Source organism: Gigantopelta aegis, chromosome 5 (genome assembly GCF_016097555.1).
Source record: "Gigantopelta aegis isolate Gae_Host chromosome 5, Gae_host_genome, whole genome shotgun sequence".
NCBI classification, from domain to species: domain Eukaryota; kingdom Metazoa; phylum Mollusca; class Gastropoda; order Neomphalida; family Peltospiridae; genus Gigantopelta; species Gigantopelta aegis.
Genome location: NC_054703.1, coordinates 35,966,926 through 35,990,806, shown reverse-complemented (window position 1 = coordinate 35,990,806; position 23,881 = coordinate 35,966,926). Strand labels below are relative to the sequence as shown.

General features: G+C 42.0%; 1 protein-coding gene across 2 annotated transcripts; it reads left to right on the top strand.

Annotated features, from left to right (window-relative positions):
- The first annotated feature begins 1,500 nt into the window (after positions 1-1,500).
- Positions 1,501-18,248, top strand: LOC121373824. Of its 2 annotated transcripts, none has more exons than XM_041500602.1 (7): positions 1,501-1,540; positions 4,993-5,417; positions 8,698-8,898; positions 9,899-10,040; positions 10,938-11,177; positions 13,997-14,083; positions 17,404-18,248. In XM_041500602.1, exons 2-7 carry the CDS (start codon positions 5,216-5,218, stop codon positions 17,477-17,479), a joined length of 948 nt encoding a protein of 315 aa, XP_041356536.1. In that variant the 5' UTR covers positions 1,501-1,540; positions 4,993-5,215; the 3' UTR covers positions 17,480-18,248. The 2 variants fall into 2 exon arrangements, with proteins under 2 accessions (XP_041356536.1, XP_041356535.1); XM_041500601.1 differs by having other exon boundaries at positions 13,985-14,083.
- The last annotated feature ends 5,633 nt before the right edge of the window (positions 18,249-23,881 follow it).

Genomic DNA, 23,881 nt, shown 5'->3' with positions numbered 1-23,881 from the left:
AATCAAAACAAATTACTTCCAATAGCCGATAATTAATAATTCAATGTGCTCTAGTGTTGTCGTTAATCAAAACAAATTACTTCCAATAGCCGATAATTAATAAATCAATGTGCTCTAGTGGTGTCGTTAATCAAAACACATTACTTCCAATAGCCGATAATTAATAAATCAATGTGCTCTAGTGGTGTCGTTAATCAAAACAAATTACTTCCAATAGCCGATAATTAATAAATCAATGTGCTCTAGTGGTGTCGTTAATCAAAACAAAATTTAACTTCTAAACTGTTTAGCTCCCTCAGCACGTGGTAGCAATATACATGTAATAATATCTAAAATTGCTCAATAATCTAAAAGTTTGTTTTGTTTAACGACACCACTAGAGCACAATGATTTATTAATCATCGCCATCGGTGAATGGATGTGCCGTGGTGGTTTGATTCTGCGCAGCAAGGGCCTCAAGCCAACACTCAACCGACCGAGATAAATATACCGCCCCCATTCCGTTTCGTGATGTTAAAAGCGTATATATATATATATATATATATATATATATATATATATATATATATATATATATATATATATATATATATATATATATAGCGAGAATAACCGGAAATGAGGTGTGCAAGCCTACATCAGAAGATAATCTTACAACACGGCTATGTGTAACAATTCACAACACTTCTACAGATCACGAACATAAAGTGTGCTGTGTTTAAAGACACCACTAGAGGTCAGACATTTGGTAATTCTGACACAGTATTCAGATGAAAGCCGCAACATCTTCCTATTAGTAACAAAGGGGTATTTTGTATGCACTTTCTGGTAGACAAGATAGCACATACCGTGGTCTTTGATATATAAGTTGCTTTATCCAAAATATTTACAGGTTTGTAAATTAACCAAACGCATTTTTACGGGTTGAAACTATGGTCCAGGTGAAAAATATGCCTTGGTGTTTAAAAACTAGGATCTGTCCCTTTAATTTCATCGAAAAAAAACAGAAAGAAAGAAAGAAAAACAAAAAGTTAAAGTTTGTTAAATGATACCACTTGAGTACCTTGACTTAGTAATCATCGGCTATTGGGTAAAACCCGCTACATTTTTCCGTTAGTAGCAAGGGGTCATTTACATGTATCATCTCACAGACAGGATAGCACATACCACGGTCTTTGTTATACCAGTCGATGTGCATAGGCTAGAATGAGAAATAACCCAATGCGCCCACCGACGGGGATTGATCCAAGACGGACCGCGCATCAGGCGAGCGCTTTACCACTGGGCTACGTCCTGTTTCAAAGAAAAGAAAACGCGGATAATCATCAAACTAAATTGAACAAAATTCATTAGTCTCAACATTAGGAAAGTCACGTTCCAAACCGGATATTATTGTGTGTAGTCGCCTTTAGCATGATATGATTAATTACCTTCTGGTTCTGATTTACGGGAAGTGACGTCACCTAAGAGTTTTTGCTTTGAGGAGAATCCTTCAATACGTCCAACCAGAAGGAGTATACTTTCCGATCGCAGCTGAAAGGTTAGTCGTGCCGTGTTTCCGATGGTAACATTATTCCGTAAATATCGTTATTATTGTTGCTACTGTTATTGTTGTTGTTAATGCTGTTGTTGTTGTTGTTGTTGTTGTTATTGTTATTGTTATTGTTATTGTTATTGTTATTGTTGTTGTGTGAGTTGTCCGTTAAGTATTGCAATTATATTACCATTGTAATCACTGTTGTCATTCGTATATGATAGCGTCGACACTTGTTCTTGAGAGGTAGTAGCAACAGCAACAACGGCAGCATTATTTATTTATTTATTTAATATTCTTCGAGTTAAATTAACAATCTACTCACCAGCCTCGGTGGTGTCGTGGTTAAGTCATCGGACATACGGCTGGTAAGTACAGGGTTCGATCCCACCCAGAGCGAGTTTTAACGACTCAATGGGTAGGTGTAAGACCACGACACCCTCTTCTCTCTCACTAACCATTACTAACTAACAACTAACCCACTGTCCTGGACAGACAGTCCTGATAGCTGAGGTGTATGCCCAGGACAGCATGCTTGAACCTTAATTGAATATAAGCATGAAAGTAAGGATAGACAGGAAGAAAATACAAACTACAAAATGTCTTATGCGTTTGTGAACACTGGAGCCAATTTCCCAAAACACCGTTACCTTTACGTTTGCGACTAGTGGTGTATGGTGACTATTTTATGAAAGAAATATTACGGAAAATGGAGCATTTTAAAGATAAAAGAAAATGAAATGTGTGTCCTTCAAACTATATTAGTTCTACTTTAATAGTGATACGAATTGTGGTTTAGCAGTAGAGTGGTGATGTTTACGTGGCAAACTAGTTTTGCGATGTATTATGAAATTGGGCCCTGGTACACGTATACTTGTAAACAATGTCGGCGACGGCGTGTTCACCAACACCTAAAACCACGTCTGTGACAGCGAGTCAACAGTTGTTTAACGCCGCGTGTACAGCTCTTGTTTAACACAGTGAATTAAAGTGACATAATTGTTGATTTAATGGCAGGAGTAAACTTAATGTTTAATTTGTCATTTCCTGAGCGAAAATTAAAACAGGCGCTCTATTACCACGACCGGCCTCGGTGGCGTCGTGGCAGGCCATCGGTCTACAGGCTGGTAGGTACTGGGTTCGGATCCCAGTCGAGAAATGGGATTTTTAATCCAGATACCGACACCAAACCCTGAGTGAGTGCTCCGCAAGGCTCAGTGGGTAGGTGTAAACCACTTGACCCGATCAGTGATCCATAACTGGTTCAACAAAGGCCATGGTTTGTGCTATCCTGCCTGTGGGAAGCGCAAATAAAAGATCCCTTGCTGCTAATCGGAAGAGTAGCCCATGTAGTGGCGACAGCGGGTTTCCTCTCAAACTCTGTGTGGTCCTTAACCATATGTCTGACGCCATATAACCGTAAATAAAATGTGTTGAGTGCGTCGTTAAATAAAACACTTCTTTCTATTACCACGATGTTTAAATTTCCTTTATATATATATATATATATATATATATATATATATATATATATATATATATATATGTATGTATGTATATGTATATGTATATGTATATGTATGTATTGATGTATGTATGGTATGTATGTATGTACATATGTGGATGTGTGTGCGTGCGTGTGCGTGTGTTCGTACGTATACTATGTATACTAAAAGACAAAAATGCTTGTCACATACATTTGTGTCTCTCTTGGTGACCTTATCGGATCACCATTTCACGTTAATCTATTTCTATTTAACGAATTATTTACTGAATGTGATTAATTATGTCAAGGTCCAGGTCAGAGGTCAGAGACAGTGTGCTAAATACATACCATTCATTCCATTTAGTGAGCATGCAGATGGTAGTATCTGTACTCCATAACTACTTTGGGGTGGGACGTAGCCCAGTGGTAAAGCGCTCGCTCGATGCGCGGTCGGTCTGGGATCGATCCCCATCGGTGGGCTCATTGGGCTATTTATCGTTCCAGCCAGTGCACCACGACTGGTATATCAAAGGCCGTGGTGTGTACTACTATGTCTGCGGGATGGTGTATACAAAATCAAAAAGAGTAGCCCATGAAGTGGCGACAGCGGGTTTCCTCTCTCAATATCTGTGTGGTCTTTAACCAGATGTCTGATGCCGTATAACCGCAAATAAAATGTGTTCAGTGCGTCGTTAAATAAAACATTTCTTTCTTTCTTTCCATAACCGCTTATGCGTATGGGACATTGTCTGCTCTGGGGTAGGAATGAATGAATGAATGTTTAACGACACCCCAGCACGAAAAATACATCGGCTATTGGGTGTCAAACTATGGTAAATGGAACAAACATTTGATGATCAACATCAATATAAAAATTCAACAATTACACTAAAACACAGTGTAAAGAACTGTGCAAAAATACAAATATCATAGATAGATACTGACTTTTACTAAAAATTTCAAATTGTGCTGTATTGGCCATTCTCAAAGAGAATGTTACACCCCTGCACCACGTTGAGGTTACAGCACGCGCAGGAGGGGGTGGGGTGGGGGTGGGGGGTGGGTGGGTAGGAATGAAGCTACCCTGTAATTCTAACAGATCGGCTTATCTGCTTTCGACAAACTCAAATTGCCCTTTTTATAATTTTGTGACACACACCTCTTTATAAAATCATGGATTTGCCCCTGTGTATATTACAGATAATATTTACCTTTCTCATATGCGGACATCGCAAACAGCTCAATAGCCCCAGACAACATGCTTGAAGTTGATTAATTTGACTTAATTAGATATTACATGTATATTATATATTTTAATATGCCATGGTGTTACTAAACAAGGGACGGGGCGCAGTCTGGTGGTAAAGTGCTCGCCTTATGCGCGGTCGGTTTAGGATCGATCCCCGTCGGTGGTTCTATTTGGGCTATTTCTCGTTCCAGCCAGTGCACCACGACTGGTATATCAAAGACCGCGGTGCGTGCTGTCCTGTCTTTGAGATGATGCGTAAAACATTTAACGTAAAAAACCGAAAAAACTTAACAAATGTTTGAAATTAAAATGTTGAAATCCAATAGTCGATGATGACATCAACAAAACAAACATCTTTGTTAAACAAGCTCTCAATCAACTATTCTTTTCTGGGCCGGACGTAGCCCAATAGTAAAACGCTCGCTTGATGCGCGGTCGGTCTAGGATCGATCCCCGTCGGTGGGCTTATTTGGCTATTTCTCGCCCTAGCCCGTGCACCACGACTGGTATATCAAAGGTTGTGGTATATGCTATCATGTCTGTGGGATGGTGCATACAAAAGATCCCTTGTTACTACTAGAAAAATGTAGCGGGTTTCATCTCTAAGACTGTATGTCAAAATTACTAAATGTTTGAAATCCAAATGTTGAAATCCAATAGTCACAAACATCTTTGTTAAACAAGCTCTCAATTAGCTATTCTTTTCTCTTTTTTTCTTTTCAGCATCCATGTGTTGCGTAAACTATCAACATTCTCTGACATGACGCAGTCATAGCTAAAAGGAATTCAGTTCCATCCTCTGCAATGCATATCCTCTAAATTTCGCAATTTAAAAAAAAACAAAAACGGAAATGACGACAGTATGGAAACATGGAACCATGACGTAACGCTGAGGCGAAAACTTTCGAACCAGAAATAACGAACGATATATAGTTCAACCATCACCATGGCGACGTCAACAACAACAGCATCAACGTCGACAACGATCCCACCAATGCACGCCACCAGCGTCATAGATCCTTCCATCCTAGTAACGAGAAGTAACGTCAACAATTCCACGTCGGCACCGGAAGTAGTTAATGTGACGGACGTTACGCCAGTCTATAACGAGAATGTGACTCAGGTTTATAGGGAACATACAGTTGATCGTAAGTACAGGGCTCCGTTTTACGAAGCGATCAATGCGTAACTACCGTATACACTTACGGTGATCTTAGCGCTAAGATATACTTATTTTGTTATATATACTTATTTCCATGTCTATATCGAATTAAGGTTCAAGCACGCTGTCCTGGGCACACACCTCGGCTACCTGGGCTATCTGATCAGGGCCACGATTTACGACAGTGGGTTTGAGTTTTTCCATTTCAACTTATTTTCGTGCTTATATCCAATTAAGGTTCAATCACGCTGTCCTGGGCACACACACCTCAGCTATCTTGGCTGTCTGTCCAGGACAGAGGGTTAGTTGTTAGTTGGTTAGTGGTTAGTGAGAGAGAAGAGGGTGTAGTGGCCTTACACCTACCCACTGAACCCTTAGGAACTCGCTCTGGGTTGGAGCCGGTACCGGGCTGCGAACCATGTACCTACCAGCCTGTAGTCCGATGGCTTAACCACTGCGCCATCGCGGCCGGTTTTGAGTTGTTTGTACCATAGTTTGACATCCGATGTATTTTTTCGTGCTGGGGTGTCGTTAAACATCTATTGTTATTGCGTTGTTTATGGTTAGTGAGAGAGAAGTCGGTGTAGTGGCCTTGTACCTACACTTTGAATCGTTATAAGTACTCGCTCTGGTGCCGGGAGGCGAACCCAGTATCTATCAGCCTTAAGTCCAAATGGCTTAACACTATACCACCGATGTTGGTAGTACATCTGTATTTAGGGTGTGGGTGTCAGGGATCGAAACGGCCTGTGGCCAGGTCGCCAAATGCGACCAATGTACCGTTTCGGCGATTTAAAAAAAAATAAAAATAATAATTATAATGGTGTTAGTTGGCCAAATAATATTATTTCGTCGATTTTCTTTTGAGCTATAACATATGAGCCACTATTAATATTTGTATTGCATATATTTATTCCACATTAAAATCTTGATCGTGGTTCGTGGTTCGCTTTCTCTAATTCTGCCAACATCCATTTTTTTTTTTTCGGCCGCCAATTTTTTTGGCGAGTTTCGAGCCCTGGGTGTTTGTGCAATATCACCACCACCACCACCACCACCACCACCACCACCACCACCACCACCACTATCACCATCACCACCGCCACCATAACCACCACCACCACCACCACCACCATCACCACCATTTAGTATTACCATCCATCGATTGACTGGCTGAACCAATAAATTGGTTGGAATTTGAATGGTTGAACAGATGCATTGATTAGAATTTGAATGATTGAACAGATGCATTGATTAGAATTTGATTGGTTGGACAGATGCATTGATTAGAATTTGAATGGTTGAACAGATGCATTGATTAGAATTTGAATGGTTGAACAGATGCATTGATTAGAATTTGATTGGTTGAACAGATGCATTGATTAGAATTTGATTGGTTGAACAGATGCATTGATTAGAATTTGATTGGTTGAATCAACGAATTCTTTAGAAATTTTACTGGTCGAATCTATTAATTTGGTTAGATTTGATTGGTTGAATCGATGAATTAATTAGAATTTGATTGGTTGAATCGATGAATTGGATAGAATTTTATTGTAAGAATCGAGGAATAGACTAGAATTTGATTGATTGAATCGATGAATTGATTAGAATTTGATTAGTTAAATTGCTGGATCGATTAAAATTTGATTGGTTGAGCAGGTGAATTGATTTAGAAGTTGCTTGCTTAAATGTTGTTGTTGTCGTTGTCGTCGTCGTTGTTGTTGTTGTTGTTGTTTATTGGGCTGTCCTTTTCACGAATTGTTCCATGTGTCCGTTTCTCCCTGAGTCTAATCCACAAATATATCCTGGATCTGTCCCTGTCTCGTCATTGTTTAGTACACTAGAAGTGTCCGCTCTCAGCCATTCATGGTGACTTGGCCACAAGGCTTGGTTTCCGTGTCCGCTGTGTTTGACGCGGTAAGCGGAAGACATACGCGTAAAACGGACTTATATTCTATTGATAACCATAGAAATGACTTGCTGGAACATCCGGTGTGTGTGTGTCATTAGGTCATTGGATTTGTATTTGCTTGTTTAGTGGGTTGGGCGTTTTTGGGGGGCGGGTTGTTGATTGTGTTTGTGGGGTTGTTTTGTTTGGGGGGGGTTGGGGGGTTTGGGGGAAGGGGAAGTTGTGTCTTTTGTTTGGAGCAAACAAGGGAGGTGCTGGGGTTGTTTTTTGCTGTTGTTTTGTTTTCTTGGGTGTTTCTCTCTTCTTCTTGTTTTTTTTTTTTTTTTTTTTTTTTTGGGGGGGTGGGTGGGGGGGGGGGTGGGGATGGGAGTGGGTGTTTGTTGTTGTTTAGTTGTCTTTTTGCCGCTGCTGTTGTGACAGTTGTAGTCGGGGTTTTCTTTAAACATAGTAGCTAGAGTATGTCACAGTACACTAACATGAATTATGCGTATGATAGACAACCAGGAAACATCAGCTGATCCAAATATTGAAGTTCAGATAGTGTGCACTCCTAGCACCCTCCCTCTGTATTAGAGTGTGCGTATGTGTGTGTTTGTGTTGTGTTGTGTTGTGTTGTGCTGTGTGTATGTATGGTGTGTTGTTGTTGTTGTTGTGCGTGGGGTGCGTGTGTTGTTTCGTGTGTGTATGTGTGTGTGTGCGCGCGCGCGCCTATGCAGAGCCGGTTTATCCTAGTAGCGCATGTAGCATGTGCTACGGGCCCCACGGGTCTTCGGGGGGGGGGGGGGGGGGGGGGGGGGGGGGGGGGGGGGGTGGGTTGGGTTGTGATGTGTACATTTATTTTCCCCAGGTAACTTTCCCCTCTCCCCGATGGGGGTTGCTAAATATATATCCTGGGAAGGGGGTTCATGTTGTATGTGTGTTGTGTGGTGTTAGGGATCGAATTTAAGAATTTGTTAAAAACAAAATTGCCGTGGGTCAAACGGACCATCGATGGTAATTTAAAGACTGCCCGCGGCAATGGTTTTTTTGTGTGGTTTTGCAGCAAATAAATAAGACTAAAATGTACTAATGTTATATACTGGCAGATAATGTACACCAGGCATATACAGTTTGCCATCATTAACGACAGCACTTTTGTGTCGTTGGTGATGCTCACACCCTACGGCAATTTATATCTCAACAACGGCAACTGCCGTCGTTAAGTTCGAGCTCTGTGGTAAAGAGAGACAGACAGACAGACAGAGAGAGAGACATGAGAGGACAGCAGACAGGAGACAGAGACAGAGAGACAGACCAGGACAGAGGGAGACCCCCAGGGAAAAAGATTTATCCTAATAAACAATTTTTCTTTTAGTTCCGATAACCTTTTGCCCGCCAGTTGGCATCCAACATGGTTTCTATGACGACAACATCATCTTAAGCACAAGAAGTCGTGACGTAGGCACCGTGGTACACATCAGCTGTCGTGCAGGCTCTCGACTAAAAGGTCCGGATGTACTCAAGTGTGAAGACAGAGGTCACTGGAATGGGTCACGTCCTCATTGCGAAATACAAGGTTTGTCCAATAATATTATTGCTATTAAAATTTACATATTACGCAATGGTCACGTCGTGTTTGGGACAGATATACTGTTCTATTTTTACATTTACACTTACAATCTGTAAATTTGGTTGATGGGTTAAAGTGTATTTTGTTACACGAGACTACCAGAAATATACTCGTAATTGAAAACCCAATACATTTAAGCAAGGGATCTTTTTATATGTACCTTACCCTAGTCCGTAGGGACATCTCTCTCCTTCCTCCCCACCCTCCCTCCTCCTCTCTCTCTCTCTCTCTCTCTTTCATCTCTCTCTCTCTCTCCTCTCCCTCCCCCCGACCTCTCTCTCTGCTCCTCTCTCTCTCTCTCTCTCTCTCTTCTCTCCTGCTTTGTTCCTCCCCACCCTCTCTCTCTCCACATGGTATCCCTCTCTGTGTTGTTTTGTGTCTCTCTCTCTCTTTCTCTCCTTCCTCTCTCTCTCTTTCTCTTCTTCTCTCTCTCCTCTCTCTCTCGCTTTCTCTCTCTCTCTTTCTCTCATCTCTCTCTCTCCTTTCCTCCCTCCCCCTCTTCCTCCCTTTATCCTCTCTCTCTCGCTCTCTCTTTTCTCTCTCTCTCTCTCTCTCTACCCACCATTCTCTCTCCTCCTCATCCTCCTCTCTCCTTCCTCACCTCTATCTCTCTCTCTCTCTCTCACTGTGTGTTGGTCTGTATTGTTGTAATCTCTCTCTCTCTCTGTCCTCTATCCTCACGCTCCCTCTTCTCCCCTCTCTCATCCATCCCTCTCTCTCGCTTCGCTCCTCTCTCCTCTCTCTCTCTCTCTCTCCTCTCTCTGTCTCTTTGCTGATATATCTCCTTCACCATCTCTCCTCTCTCTCTCTCTCTCTCTCTCTCTCTCTCTCTCTCTCTCTCTCTCTCTCTCTCTCTCTCTCTCTCTCTCTCTCTCTCTCTCTCTCTCTGTTAAAATGTACCGAGTTGTCATTAAAGAGATATTCCATCTTTGTTCTGTGATTACAGGAGGACCTATAGTTGGTATACCTATGTCCACGCAGCTGCTGATCGGCGTTCTCTCGGGATGTTGCGGTCTCGTCGTCATCGTCGTCGCCGCCATCATCTGTCGTCTGATGTGCTGCAAACCACGTGACAAACTATCAGGACAGTGCGTGCTGTATTATTTAATTTCGTTATTTTTATTAAAGTAAAAATTACGTTTGACACACTTCGCGTTAACGTGCTAACGATACAGTGAATAATTTGAATGACAAAACCGTATTCCGTGATCAAAATCGTATCTCTGCACAAGGCAGGTCGAAAGGATGTTAGCCAAAGTCGTGATTGATTCCATGGTCCATTCTCACGTGCCCGTCTTTAGGAGGAACGCCACTCCACTAGGCCATCCGTAAAAGTGCTTTTTGTGGTTCATACTTCCATGAACGTCAAAAAATTATCACGTTAAATTTTTAAATAGGTTTAATATTCGCGATTGTTATCGTATCTAGGGGTGGATATCATGATGCGTATCGTATCGTTACACTCCCCTAAAATCATAGCGGCTGCTCCTCCTCCCCCCCCCCCCCCAAAAAAAGAAAAGAAAAAGAAAAAAAAAAAAAAAAAAAAAAGAAAAAAGAAAAGAAAAAAAGAAAGAACAAACAAACAAAAAACTAAACAAAACAAAAACACAAACAAACAACACAAAACGACAAAAACAAACAAACAACAAAACAAAACAAACAAACAAACAACAAACATATAACCCTACAGAATATGATTTTTTTTTTTTTTTTTTTTTTTTTTTTTATGTGTGATTTAACTTTGATATTTCACACCCATTACCATATGGATATTTGCCACCTTTAGTGAACATTTTGGGCCCATAGCTCAAATATTAAAATTGTATGTAACATAAATGCGACGCTCTTTGCATTTATTATCCCCATGTCTGACCTTTTTTTAACTTACAATTCTGAATAAACTTTGTCATCCAGATCCGGACATTTTCGTTTATTTCGGACACAAATCAGCCTACCCCCTTACAAAAACAATCACTATGTTTCAGGGAATCAGAGGATGCGACCATAGACTCGTACCAGGGGGAGGATCTGGAAAACCCTTACTTCGCCGTCGAGAGGGAACGCCAACACAGAGCCATGGGCAACGATTCCGGAAGCGTCCACTACGCAAAACCGGAAATACACAGCACATTTATCAACCCTTCTTTCTACGAGGATGTCTACGCCAGGTGGCGCAGCAGAGAAGACATAACGGAAGTTCTGTATGACACGCCGTTTCAGTTTAAGTAAGTGGAAGGTTGTGACGTTTTATAATATTATTAATGTCAGTATTGTAGAATAGATAGATAGATAGATAGATAGATAGATAGATAGATAGATAGATATACAGTGTATGTATATATATATACATGTATGTATATACAATATAATATATATATATATATATATATAGAGCGAGGAGAGAGAGAGAGAGAGAGGAGAGGTGAGAGGAGAGCGAGGGAGAGAGAGAGAGAGAGAGAGAGAGAGAGAGAGAGTTGAGAGGAGCCAGAGAGATGAGAGATCGAGAGAGAGAGAGAGAGAGACGAGAGATGAGCAGAGTGTAGAGAGGAGAGAGCGAGCGAGAGAGAGAGAGATGTAGATATAGATTGCACATTGCTGGGAATGGTATGCAGCATCGGGTTACAATTGATAAAATTCTATAGTAAATGGGTAATACACGCATAGCAATAATATACAATATAATAACATATGTCATGTATCTATGTTGTCTGTTCTATGCGTGGTAGCAGTGTTCAAATACTTACACAATATAATTAGCTGTTTTGAATTGTCGCTGGACAGCAGTTGCGTTAATTTAAATGTTGATGGTTTATTATAATAAAAAGGTTTAATATATTTATCGCTAATGTTACTGTACAAAGGACACACTAGAACAAAGTGATATTCGTCTTCTACTACATTCATTTTGCATAAACTACAAATTCTATTATTCCTGTCAATATTGTGGTATCTGCCCGTTTCTATAAAGAGATTATGGTAAGGTAATATAGAAATTACATTAAATTACACAGAAATAAGGAAAACTGTTGAGAATACTCCAGTGTCGGGGTATATAAATTATATATTTATGTGTTTCTTAAATAAACATTTATTACTTGTTTACACTTTGTTTGGTTACTCATTGGCCTTTCAAGCCACTTAGGACGGGATTTTCCTCAGTCGGGTGAGTGCTCGCCTGAGGTGATGGCGTCACAGGATCGAATCACCTCGGTGGATCCATTCTCGTTCCAACCAGTGCACCACAACTGGTCAAAGGCCGTGGTATGTGCTTTCCTTTCTAAAAGTGCATATAAAAGATGTCTTGCTGCTGATGGAAAACATCTAGCAGGTTTACTCAGAATTATCAAATGTTCGACATCTAATAGCCGATGATTAATTAATCAATGTACTCTAGTAGTGTCGTTAAACACACACAAAAAACTTTAACTAAATTTCAAGATTTATTATTCACATTGGCAAATAGATTATTATTTCCCCAGTTGGAAATGGGGAAAGGTGTATGGCTACGGTCCTTACATAGGTTTAAATCCCCATACTCTCCACTCCTGTTCATTAATCCATTTCAACTTATTTCCGTGCTTATATTCAATTAAAGTTCAAGCACGCTGTCCTGGACACACACCTCAGCTGTCTGGGCTATCTGTCCAGGACAGTGTGTTAGTGATGAGAGAAAAGAGGATGTAGTGGTCTTACACGTACCCATTGAGTCGTTAAACCTCGTTCTGGGCGGGACGTAGCCCCGTGGTGAAGCGCTCGCTTGATCCGGGGTCGGTCTAGGATCGATCCCCGTCGGGGGACCCATTGGGATATTTCTCGTTCTGGCTAATTCCAGTGCACCACGACTGTTATGTCAAAGGTCGTGCTATTTGTTATCCTGTCTATGGGATGATGCATATAAAATGTCCCTTGTTACTAATTGAAAAATGTAGCGGGTTTCCTCCCTAAAACTAAATGGCAGAATCACCAAAATGTTTGACATCCAAGCAATGTGCTCTAGTGGTGTCATTAAACAAAAAAACTTTAACTTGTTTATTGCCATGCACAATTTTGATATCAAAATCTATATTTATGTAATGGTTAAAAACACAAGGTGTCACCTGGCAAGACTCGAGCCTACTGCACCGACTCCTGGTAATTAACAAACCGCATCCTTAACAGCTCGACCATCGTGACTTTCAAATTCAGAATGTGTACTGCAGGGGCGTAAGCTGAAGAGGGTGGTTGGTCGGACGAATCGCCCAATTCAGTCTAAACCAATATAATTAAACTTAGCTCTACTGGTCTACCAGTAGATCTAACAACATTGCGTAGACTCCCATGTCCAGGTGACATTTCATCTATAAATAACAATTTAAATATCAACCAATTATACTTCGCTTTTTAGCGTTATTCGGGAGCATACAGATTCTAAAAATATAATAGGCGAACTTGTTGATCTATTTCAACATTAAAAAACAGGGGGAAAAGTGCACTAATAAACTCTAGATTGTACACTATTATACATAGATTTTATGGCTATACCATCATAGTTTTTTTTCGTCTTGAAACGACTTTTATATACAACTTTATATTGAAATTAGTTTCGGCATACTTCGTAATTCATACGAATCATTTCGTATACCCTCGGCATAATCTCGAATGTCTTCAAATTCTTTTCAAATCACTGGCATGATTTTGCAAGTAAGGTTTTGATTGGTTGAATGAAAGATCAACTGGACATGAGCTCCAACGGGGTGCTGTTAGATCCACAGGTAATAGTAATTAACCAGTGGAGCTAATTTTAATTAGATTGTGTCTAATCCATTTGTTTTACAATGCAATACTAGTATTAGGCTATTCATATACAGTGTGCATGGACATTGTAACCACAATGATCCGGTAGGTTTATTATATTTGAACTCCCCAAGTCGTGACCACGATTTCACCCTGAATATGCCACCTAATATACTCGGCGCGAAAGTAAAACAACAGTTGTAGTCATGTCAGGAGTTGGTCACAGTTACAAGGTGTACATAGTAATTTTTATTGTCAGTATTGTTTTCAGTCGCAGACTACAGGACCAGATGAAAAACCCGGAACTGAAGTGGAGCACCCTGAGTCTTCGTGCGCATGACAACTACGATTACGGAAAGTGAGCGGTTTTTGTTTTGTTTTGTTGTTTTTTTGTGTGGGGTTTTTTTTTTGGGGGGGGGGGGGGGGGGGTTTTGTTTTGTTTTTGGGGGTGGGGGGTCTTACTTATTTTTCTGTTTATATCCAATTAAAGTTCAAGCACGCTGTCCTGGGCACACCTCTCGCCTTTATGGGCTGTCTGTCCAGGACAGTAGGTTAGTAGGTCATATCATGTTGTTAGTTAGCTAGAGAGAAGTGGGTGTAGTAGCCTTACGCCTACCAGATGAGTCGTTACACCTCTCTCTGGATGGGAACCGGTACCGGGGTGCGAACCCAATACCTACCATCCTTTTGTCAGATGGTTTAGCAACGGCACTATCGAGGCCGGTGGGAGGTGAGTTCTTAACATTAATATTCATTATACACTCAATTACATTGAAAACGGGGCGGGACGGAGCCCAGTGGTAAAGCGCGATCGGTCTGGGATCGATCCTCGTCGGTGGGCCTATTGGGCTATTTCTCGTTCCAGCCAGTGCACCACGATTGGTATATCAAAGGCCGTGGTATGTACTACCCTGCCTGTGGGATGGTGTATGTAAAAGATCCCTTCCTCTCTCTATATCTGTGTGGTCCTTAACCATATGTCCGACGCCATATAAGCGTAAATAAAATGTGTTGAGTGCGTCGTTAAATAAAATATTTCCTTCCTTCCATTGAAAACACACAACCCCATGTTCAGTTGTTATCGCTATTGCGTGTGAGGTTGTCATACAGCACACAATAACCCTAATCTTTGTATACAATTGTTGAGTTATATCTATTGCTTACCAGAATACACCCAGTTATACAAATCAGTTGAATGTGTTATATGGGTGGGGGGTTTTTTCTCATATCTGTTTTACAACTACAATCCTGACGGGTGAGTTTTTATTGGAGTTCAGTATATCACGTACATCAGAGGCATATCCAGGCGGCGTCAAGGGCCTGGCTCCCCCCCCCCCCCCCCCCAAAAAAAAAAAAAAAAAAAAAAAAAAAATAATAATAATAATAATAAAATAAAATAAAATTGCGACAGTTATAATTTTATTATATATCAATTTTCATTGTTTTACGATCCCCCTCCAAACCTCCCCCAAAAGTTCCCTTGGCATTCCGCCCCATGTCATTGGGGGCCCCCTAAATGGATTTTCTGGATCCGCCACTGTACATTTCATACTACCTATTTGAATAACTAAGCGAAGTATATTCTTTAAAAGAAGGTAAATAAACATATCACGTACATTTCTTGACACATTTGAAAGAACACTGTGATTTGCCTAAATTTTCCTGAGAGAAAGTATCCTTTTAAAAATGTAAATAAACATATCACGTACATTTATTAACCCATTTGAAAGAACACCTAAATTTGCCTAAATTTTCCTGAGAGAAACTATCCTTTTAAAAATGTAAATAAATATATCACGTATATTTCTTGACACGCATTTGTGAAACACTGTGTCATATCACGTACATTTCTGAATAACTATTTGAGAGAACATTGTGATTTGCGACATCACATGCGATACTTAGCCTATCTTGGAGATCGATTTAAAGATAACTGATTGGTTGTTCCACAGTCATGTCTTGACGTCAAAGCTAAACCGCCCACTGACATTAACACTACCGAAACCAATTACTACCTAAGAAGTATAAATTAACTGAGTACGCAAGTAACGTAATAATATTTGGGGGGTTTGGGAAGTATATGTCACAAATACAGTATACTACACCCGTCACCGTTAATTGCAAATGATTGTGTAACTCATTTATAAACGTATCCAACTCACTTTTGCTCGTTAGATATGTTTTGAAAAAAACTCGTTGTAAGATATCAAATTTAATGTTGTTTAACGGCCAGTCAAGTAGCATTCACTATATGTACAGAACGGGCGTGCTTGTGTTGTAGGATCGAACCACCTTGGCTGACTCTATGACTTTTTTCCCGTACCAACCAGTGCCCGACGATTGGTATATCAAAGGTAGTGCCTGGTATGTGCTGACCTGTGGAGAAACTGTATATAAATAGACCCCTTGCTACTAATGGAATGACGTAGAGGATTTCCTTAGATGACTACGTCAATAATTACGGAATAGCCGAAAAAGACACTATCAAACGCCGTGGTATGTGCTATCCTGTCTGTACTAATGAAAAAGACACTATCAAACGCCGTGGTATGTGCCATCTTGTCTGTACTAATGAAAAAGACACTATCAAACGCCGTGGTATGTGCCATCCTGTCTGTACTAATGAAAAAGACACTATCAAACGCCGTGGTATGTGCCATCCTGTCTGTACTAATGAAAAAGACACTATCAAACGCCGAGGTATGTGCCATCCTGTCTGTACTAATGAAAAAGACACTATCAAACGCCGAGGTATGTGCCATCCTGTCTGTACTAATGAAAAAGACACGATCAAACGCCGTGGTATGTGCCATCCTGTCTGTACTAATGAAAAAGACACTCTCAAACGCCGTGGTATGTGCCATCCTGTCTGTACTAATGAAAAAGGCACTATCAAACGCCGTGGTATGTGCCATCCTGTCTGTACTAATGAAAAAGACACTATCAAACGCCGTGGTATGTGCCATCCTGTCTGTACTAATGAAAAAGACACTATCAAACGCCGTGGTATGTGCCATCCTGTCTGTACTAATGAAAAAGGCACTATCAAACGCCGTGGTATGTGCCATCCTGTCTGTACTAATGAAAAATACACTATCAAACGCCGTGGTATGTGCCATCTTGTCTGTACTAATGAAAAAGACACTATCAAACGCCGTGGTATGTGCCATCCTGTCTGTACTAATGAAAAAATTTAGCGGGTTTCCTCTCTAATACAATATGTCAAAATTACCAAATGCTTGACACCCAATAGCCGATGATTAATAAATCAATGTGCTCTAGTGGTGTCATTAAAGAAAAACAAACTTACCAAACGCAAAATGCATGTAAAGACTATGCCCGTATTCCTCATCTAGCATGCAGTGTTTTAGGCACTGTGAAGTACCCGTCGATGGGCTCATTGTCCTATTTCTCATTCCAGCCAGTGCACCACGACTGGTATATCAAAGGCTCTGGTGTGTGCTATCCTGTCTGTGGGATGGTGCATATAAAAGATCCCTTGCTACTAATGGGAAAATGTAGCGGGTTTCCTCTCTATGACTGTGTCAAAATTACCATATGTTTGAGATCCTATAATCTATGATTAATAAATCAATGTGCTCTAGTGGTGTCTTTAAACAAAGCAAACAAACTGTTATATTATTATAAAGAAATAACAAAATTGTTCTTTGTTTTCAGATATGGTAAAATTCCTCGATCTCAGCTGGTGTCCGAAGCAGACGACACTTCAGTAGATGGACTGACAACTTTCTGAACAGACAACAGGGCCGTGCCTTGAGGGCGGGGAAGGGGGTGCGACTGCCCGACCCAGAAAAAATACGCGTCCTGTTAAAGCTTAAAAGTGCTCCTTTTGTCTTTTTCTATGAGGACAAAACCTTATATTATTTAAAAATACAAAGTGTCAGTTACTATGCACCTCCAGTTAGTTTAAGTTAGGTACGGCATCTGGGCAACAATGGTCTCACAACATACTTCTTGTATACGAAGATTATACTGCTCTAAAAACACTAACGTAGGTAATTTAGAAATACGTGTGTGTGTGTTTAACGACTTAGGTAGCAATTTTACTGCATCCGCGAGTTTTATGGTAGAAGAAAACATATTAATGTATAAGGCATGTATCTGTTTCCCCCCGATCACGTATTTCACGGTCCGTAGCAGTAATCACAATGTGTATGTTCTCTTACGTGCTATTTATAATTATGTAAAACGTGCGTCTCTGTAAGTGTCTGTATGTGATATGTAGAAGTAGGGGAATCACGGCCTAATCGAACGTGTTTGTTTAGATGTCTTGAAATCGCTGCCTAAAACGTACGCGTCTGTGTAGTGCGAGCTAAAACATACGTTTCTGTGAAGTGTAGATACAGGGTAATTGTGGGCTAAAACGTACGTTTCTGTGAAGTGTAGATACAGGGTAATTGCGGGCTAAAACGTACGTTTCTGTGAAGTGTAGATACAGGGTAATTGTGGGCTAAAACGTACGTTTCTGTGAAGTGTAGATACAGGGTAATTGCGGGCTAAAACATACGTTTCTGTGTAGTGTAGATACAGGGTAATTGCGGGCTAAAACATACGTTTTCTGTGTAGTGCGGGCTAAAACATACGTTTTCTGTGAAGTGTAGATGCAGGGTTATTGCGGGCTAAAACGTACGTTTTCTGTGTAGTGCGGGCTAAAACCTATGTGTCTGTGTAGCGTAGATACAGGGTAATTGCGGGCTAAAACGTACGTTTTCTGTGTAGTGCGGGCTAAAACATACGTTTTTATTGCGGGCTAAAACGTGTAGTGCGGGCTAAAACCTATGTGTCTGTGTAGCGTAGATGCAGGGTAATTGCGGGCTAAAACGTACGTGTATGTGACAGTAAATGTTTATGTAGACGGATGCAGCTGAATCGCTACCTAAAACGTACGTGACAGTGCATATTTATACAGACGCAGTGGAATTGCTACCTAAAACGTACATGACAGTACGTGACTGTACTCGGTGGAATCGTGTATGTACGTGTTTGTACAGACGCAGTGGAATAACAGTCTAAAGCGTACGTGTTTGTGTAGCCTACTGTGTACCTGTTCGTGTAGGTGCAGTGAAATCGCGGCCTAAAATGTACGTCACTGTACAGATACTTTGGATCGCGGTGTAAAACGTATGCCTTTGTACGTGTTATACAGGTGCAGTGAAATCGTGGCCTACAACGTACGTGTCTGTACGTGACTGTATAGATGCTTCATATATATATATATATATAAATAGATTGTGATCATACGGCTCAAATAGATTGTATGCGGAGCATACTTGCGGTCCGACTATTGCTTATGATGTGTCTGCGGCTAGCGTTTTGGACATATACACTATAACTATATGATTATTTGAATGCGGCTGGCCGCATGCGTTTTGCAGACGCACGTATCGTACGCATTCGATCTAGATGCTCTCATTGAATGTTTGTTTTTGTTTTGTTTTTTTTAATTTAAATTGTTTTTTTAAAGCCGTATCCAGTCTGTATGAGCCTTTGGACAGGATTAAAAATGTTGATATGATCTCACGACGCACTGTTATGATGGATTAAATAATACAAAGTTTTCAGACTTATATTGTCACATCAAAAAGAGAGAGAGAGAGAGAGAGAGAGAGAGAGAGAGAGAGAGAGAGAGAGAGAGAGAGAGAGAGAGAGAGAGAGAGAGAGAGAGAGAGAGAGAGAGAGAGAGAGAGAGAGAGAGAGAGAGAGAGAGAGAGAGAGGTGAGAGAGAGAGAGAGGAGCAGATATGATTTAGAGAGAGAGACAGATAGAGAGAGAGAGAGAGAGAGAGAGAGAGAGAGACGGCTTGAGAGAGAGAGAGGAACATGTTGATGCCATCGTTAATTTCATTTTAAACAATATAACATCTACCACTCCCCTCCTACCCCACCAGAAAACCCTCCACCTGTCGTAGGGAGTGGGAAAAAGACACAGAGACAGAGATGGAGACGGAAATAGCAGGTAATCCACAGCAGCTACATATGTGACAGAAGGGGTAAAGTTTGTTTTAAGTTGGTTTTGCTTAACGAAAGCACTAGAGAACATTGATTTATTAATCATATAGTCTTAGAGAGAAAACCAGTTACATTAGCATCATGGCGTGTTTTATGTGCAATTTCCCACAGACAGGACAGCAAATACCACGGCCTTTGATATACCAGTCGTGGTGTACAGTCTGGGACAAGCAATAGCCCAATGGGTCGATCCCAAACTGACTGCGCATCGGACGAGAGCTTTACCACTGTACTACTTCCCGCCCCGTCAGAGAGAGACAGAGAGAGACGGGTGGACACAGAGAAAGAAATGGACGGCTTCGGGAACAGAGAGAAGAAACCTTACAGCTGGCACTGGTAACAAAAAGCAGCATGCGATAGGCCTACTTTATGAGCACTTTCCCCACAAACAGGACAGTACATATTATATCTTTTGATATACCAGCCATGTGATTGATCGCACAACTACCGGCCTCGGTGGCGTCGTGGTTAGGCCATCGGTCTACAGGCTGGTAGGTACTGGGTTCGGATCCCAGTCGAGGCATGGGATTTTTAATCCAGATACCGACTCAAAACCCTGAGTGAGTGCTCCGCAAGGCTCAATGGGTAGGTGTAAACAACTTGCACCGACCAGTGATCCATAACTGGTTCAACAAAGGCTATGGTTTGTGCTATCCTGCCTGTGGGAAGCGCAAATAAAAGTAGTGGCGACAGCGGGTTTCCTCTCAAAATCTGTGTGGTCCTTAACCATATGTCTGACGCTATATAACCGTAAATAAAATGTGTTGAGTGCGTCGTTAAATAAAACATTTCTTTCTTTGTTTCTTTTTGATCGCACAACTCGTCGCACAATGGACGTGCTCTCTACCCTACCCGTTCGCTCGCCAGTATACTGACACTAACAACAACACTAATATACCAGTCATGTGATTGATCGCACAACTCGTCACACAATGGACGTGCACTCTACCCTACCCGTTCGCTCGCCAGTATACTGACACTAACAACAACACTAATATACCGGTCATGTGATTGATCGCACAACTCGTCACACAATGGACGTGCTCTCTACCCTACCCGTTCGCTCGCCAGTATACTGACACTAACAACAACACTAATATACCGGTCATGTGATTGATCGCACAACTCGTCACACAATGGACGTGCACTCTACCCTACCCGTTCGCTCGCCAGTATACTGACACTAACAACAACACTAATATACCGGTCATGTGATTGATCGCACAACTCGTCACACAATGGACGTGCACTCTACCCTACCCGTTCGCTCGCCAGTATACTGACACTAACAACAACACTAATATACCGGTCATGTGATTGATCGCACAACTCGTCACACAATGGACGTGCGCTCTACCCTACCCGTTCGCTCGCCAGTATACTGACACTAACAACAACACTAATATACCGGTCATGTGATTGATCGCACAACTCGTCACACAATGGACGTGCACTCTACCCTACCCGTTCGCTCGCCAGTATACTGACACTAACAACAACACTAATATACCGGTCATGTGATTGATCGCACAACTCGTCACACAATGGACGTGCACTCTACCCTACCCGTTCGCTCGCCAGTATACTGACACTAACAACAACACTAATGTAGCGGTCATGTGACTGATCGCACAACTCGTCACACAATGGACGTGCACTCTACCCTACCCGTTCGCTCGCCAGTATACTGACACTAACAACAACACTAATATACCGGTCATGTGATTGATCGCACAACTCGTCACACAATGGACGTGCACTCTACCCTACCCGTTCGCTCGCCAGTATACTGACACTAACAACAACACTAATATACCGGTCATGTGATTGATCGCACAACTCGTCACACAATGGACGTGCACTCTACCCTACCCGTTCGCTCGCCAGTATACTGACACTAACAACAACACTAATATACCGGTCATGTGATTGATCGCACAACTCGTCACACAATGGACGTGCACTCTACCCTACCCGTTCGCTCGCCAGTATACTGACACTAACAACAACACTAATATACCGGTCATGTGATTGATCGCACAACTCGTCGCACAATGGACGTGCTCTCTCTACCCTACCCGTTCGCTCGCCAGTATACTGACACTAACAACAACACTAATATACCGGTCATGTGATTGATCGCACAAGTCGTCGCACAATGGACGTGCGCTCTACCCTACCCGTTCGCTCGCCAGTATACTGACACTAACAACAACACTAATATACCGGTCATGTGATTGATCGCACAACTCGTCACACAATGGACGTGCACTCTACCCTACCCGTTCGCTCGCCAGTATACTGACACTAACAACAACACTAATATACCGGTCATGTGATTGATCGCACAACTCGTCACACAATGGACGTGCACTCTACCCTACCCGTTCGCTCGCCAGTATACTGACACTAACAACAACACTAATATACCGGTCATGTGATTGATCGCACAACTCGTCACACAATGGACGTGCACTCTACCCTACCCGTTCGCTCGCCAGTATACTGACACTAACAACAACACTAATATACCGGTCATGTGATTGATCGCACAACTCGTCACACAATGGACGTGCACTCTACCCTACCCGTTCGCTCGCCAGTATACTGACACTAACAACAACACTAATATACCGGTCATGTGATTGATCGCACAACTCGTCGCACAATGGACGTGCTCTCTACCCTACCCGTTCGCTCGCCAGTATACTGACACTAACAACAACACTAATATACCGGTCATGTGATTGATCGCACAACTCGTCACACAATGGACGTGCACTCTACCCTACCCGTTCGCTCGCCAGTATACTGACACTAACAACAACACTAATATACCGGTCATGTGACTGATCGCACAACTCGTCGCACAATGGACGTGCGCTCAACCCTACCCGTTCGCTCGCCAGTATACTGACACTAACAACAACACTAATATACCGGTCATGTGATTGATCGCACAACTCGTCACACAATGGACGTGCGATCAACCCTACCCGTTCGCTCGCCAGTATACTGACACTAACAACAACACTAATATAGCGGTTTGTGGAGGGCATAGCCCAGTGGTAAAGCGCTCGCCCGATACGCAATAGATTAAGGATCGATCCCCTTCGGTGGGCCCATTTGGACTATTTCTCGTTCCAGCCAGTGCACCACAACTGGTGTAGCAAAGGTCATGGACTCATGGTATGTACTATCATGTGTGTGGGAATGGTGCATATAAAGGTTATTGTGCTGCTAATCGAAAAGAATCGCCCGTGGAGTGGCGACAGTGGGTTTTCTGTTTCATCGACATTAATGGGTGTATTCTGTAAAACGTCACACAACTGTAGATAAAAAAATATATATCCCACTCTATGTATATAAAGAAATTAAAATCTGGCATGTGCCCCCCCCCCCCCCCCCCCCCCACACACACACACACTAGAGACTGTGGCCCTCCGCTGTAGAGATTGTGACACGCGCACACTCCAGATATCGTTTCTACGGGGTCTGTATTTGGTGTCTAATATACGTTTTTCGACATTTGGTCAAGAGAGAGACCGAGAGATAGACCGAGAGATAGACAGACAGTGAGATAGAGAGAGAGAAGGAGTGAGGGAGAGAAAGAAGGGGAGAGAGAAAGAAGGGGAGAGAGAAGGTGAAGAGAGAGGGTGGTGGAAGGAGGGAGGGAGAGAGAGAGAAAAAGAGAGGGGAAGAGTGAGTGAGGGAGAGACACAAAGGGAAGGAGAGAGAGAGAGAGAGAGAGAGAGAGAGAGAGAGAGAGAGAGAGAGAGAGAGAGAGAGGAAGGAGAGAGATAGACAGACAGTGAGATAGAGAGAGAGAGAAGGAGTGAGGGAGAGAAAGAAGGGGAGAGAGAAAGAAGGGGAGAGAGAAGGTGAAGAGAGAGGGTGGTGGAAGGAGGGAGGGAGAGAGAGAGAGAGAAAAAGAGAGGGAAGAGTGAGTAAGGGAGAGACACAAAGGGAAGGAGAGAGAGAGAGAGAGAGAGAGAGAGAGAGAGAGAGAGAGAGAGAGAGAGAGAGAGAGAGAGAGAGAGAGAGAGATGTAACCACAGGCTACACTTACCGAGAAAACAGCAAGGAGTATTTTATCTGAACTTTCCCCTAGTCAGGACACTGTATAC

Bases quoted from the DNA above. Each gene is read 5' to 3' on its own strand.
- LOC121373824 (XM_041500601.1), top strand. From the start codon at position 5,216: ATGGCGACGTCAACAACAACAGCATCAACGTCGACAACGATCCCACCA. The intron at 10,041-10,937 runs GTGCGTGCTGTA...ACTATGTTTCAG, and splicing joins CGTGACAAACTATCAGGACA to GGAATCAGAGGATGCGACCA. The intron at 11,178-13,984 runs GTAAGTGGAAGG...TTTTATTGTCAG, and splicing joins GACACGCCGTTTCAGTTTAA to TATTGTTTTCAGTCGCAGAC.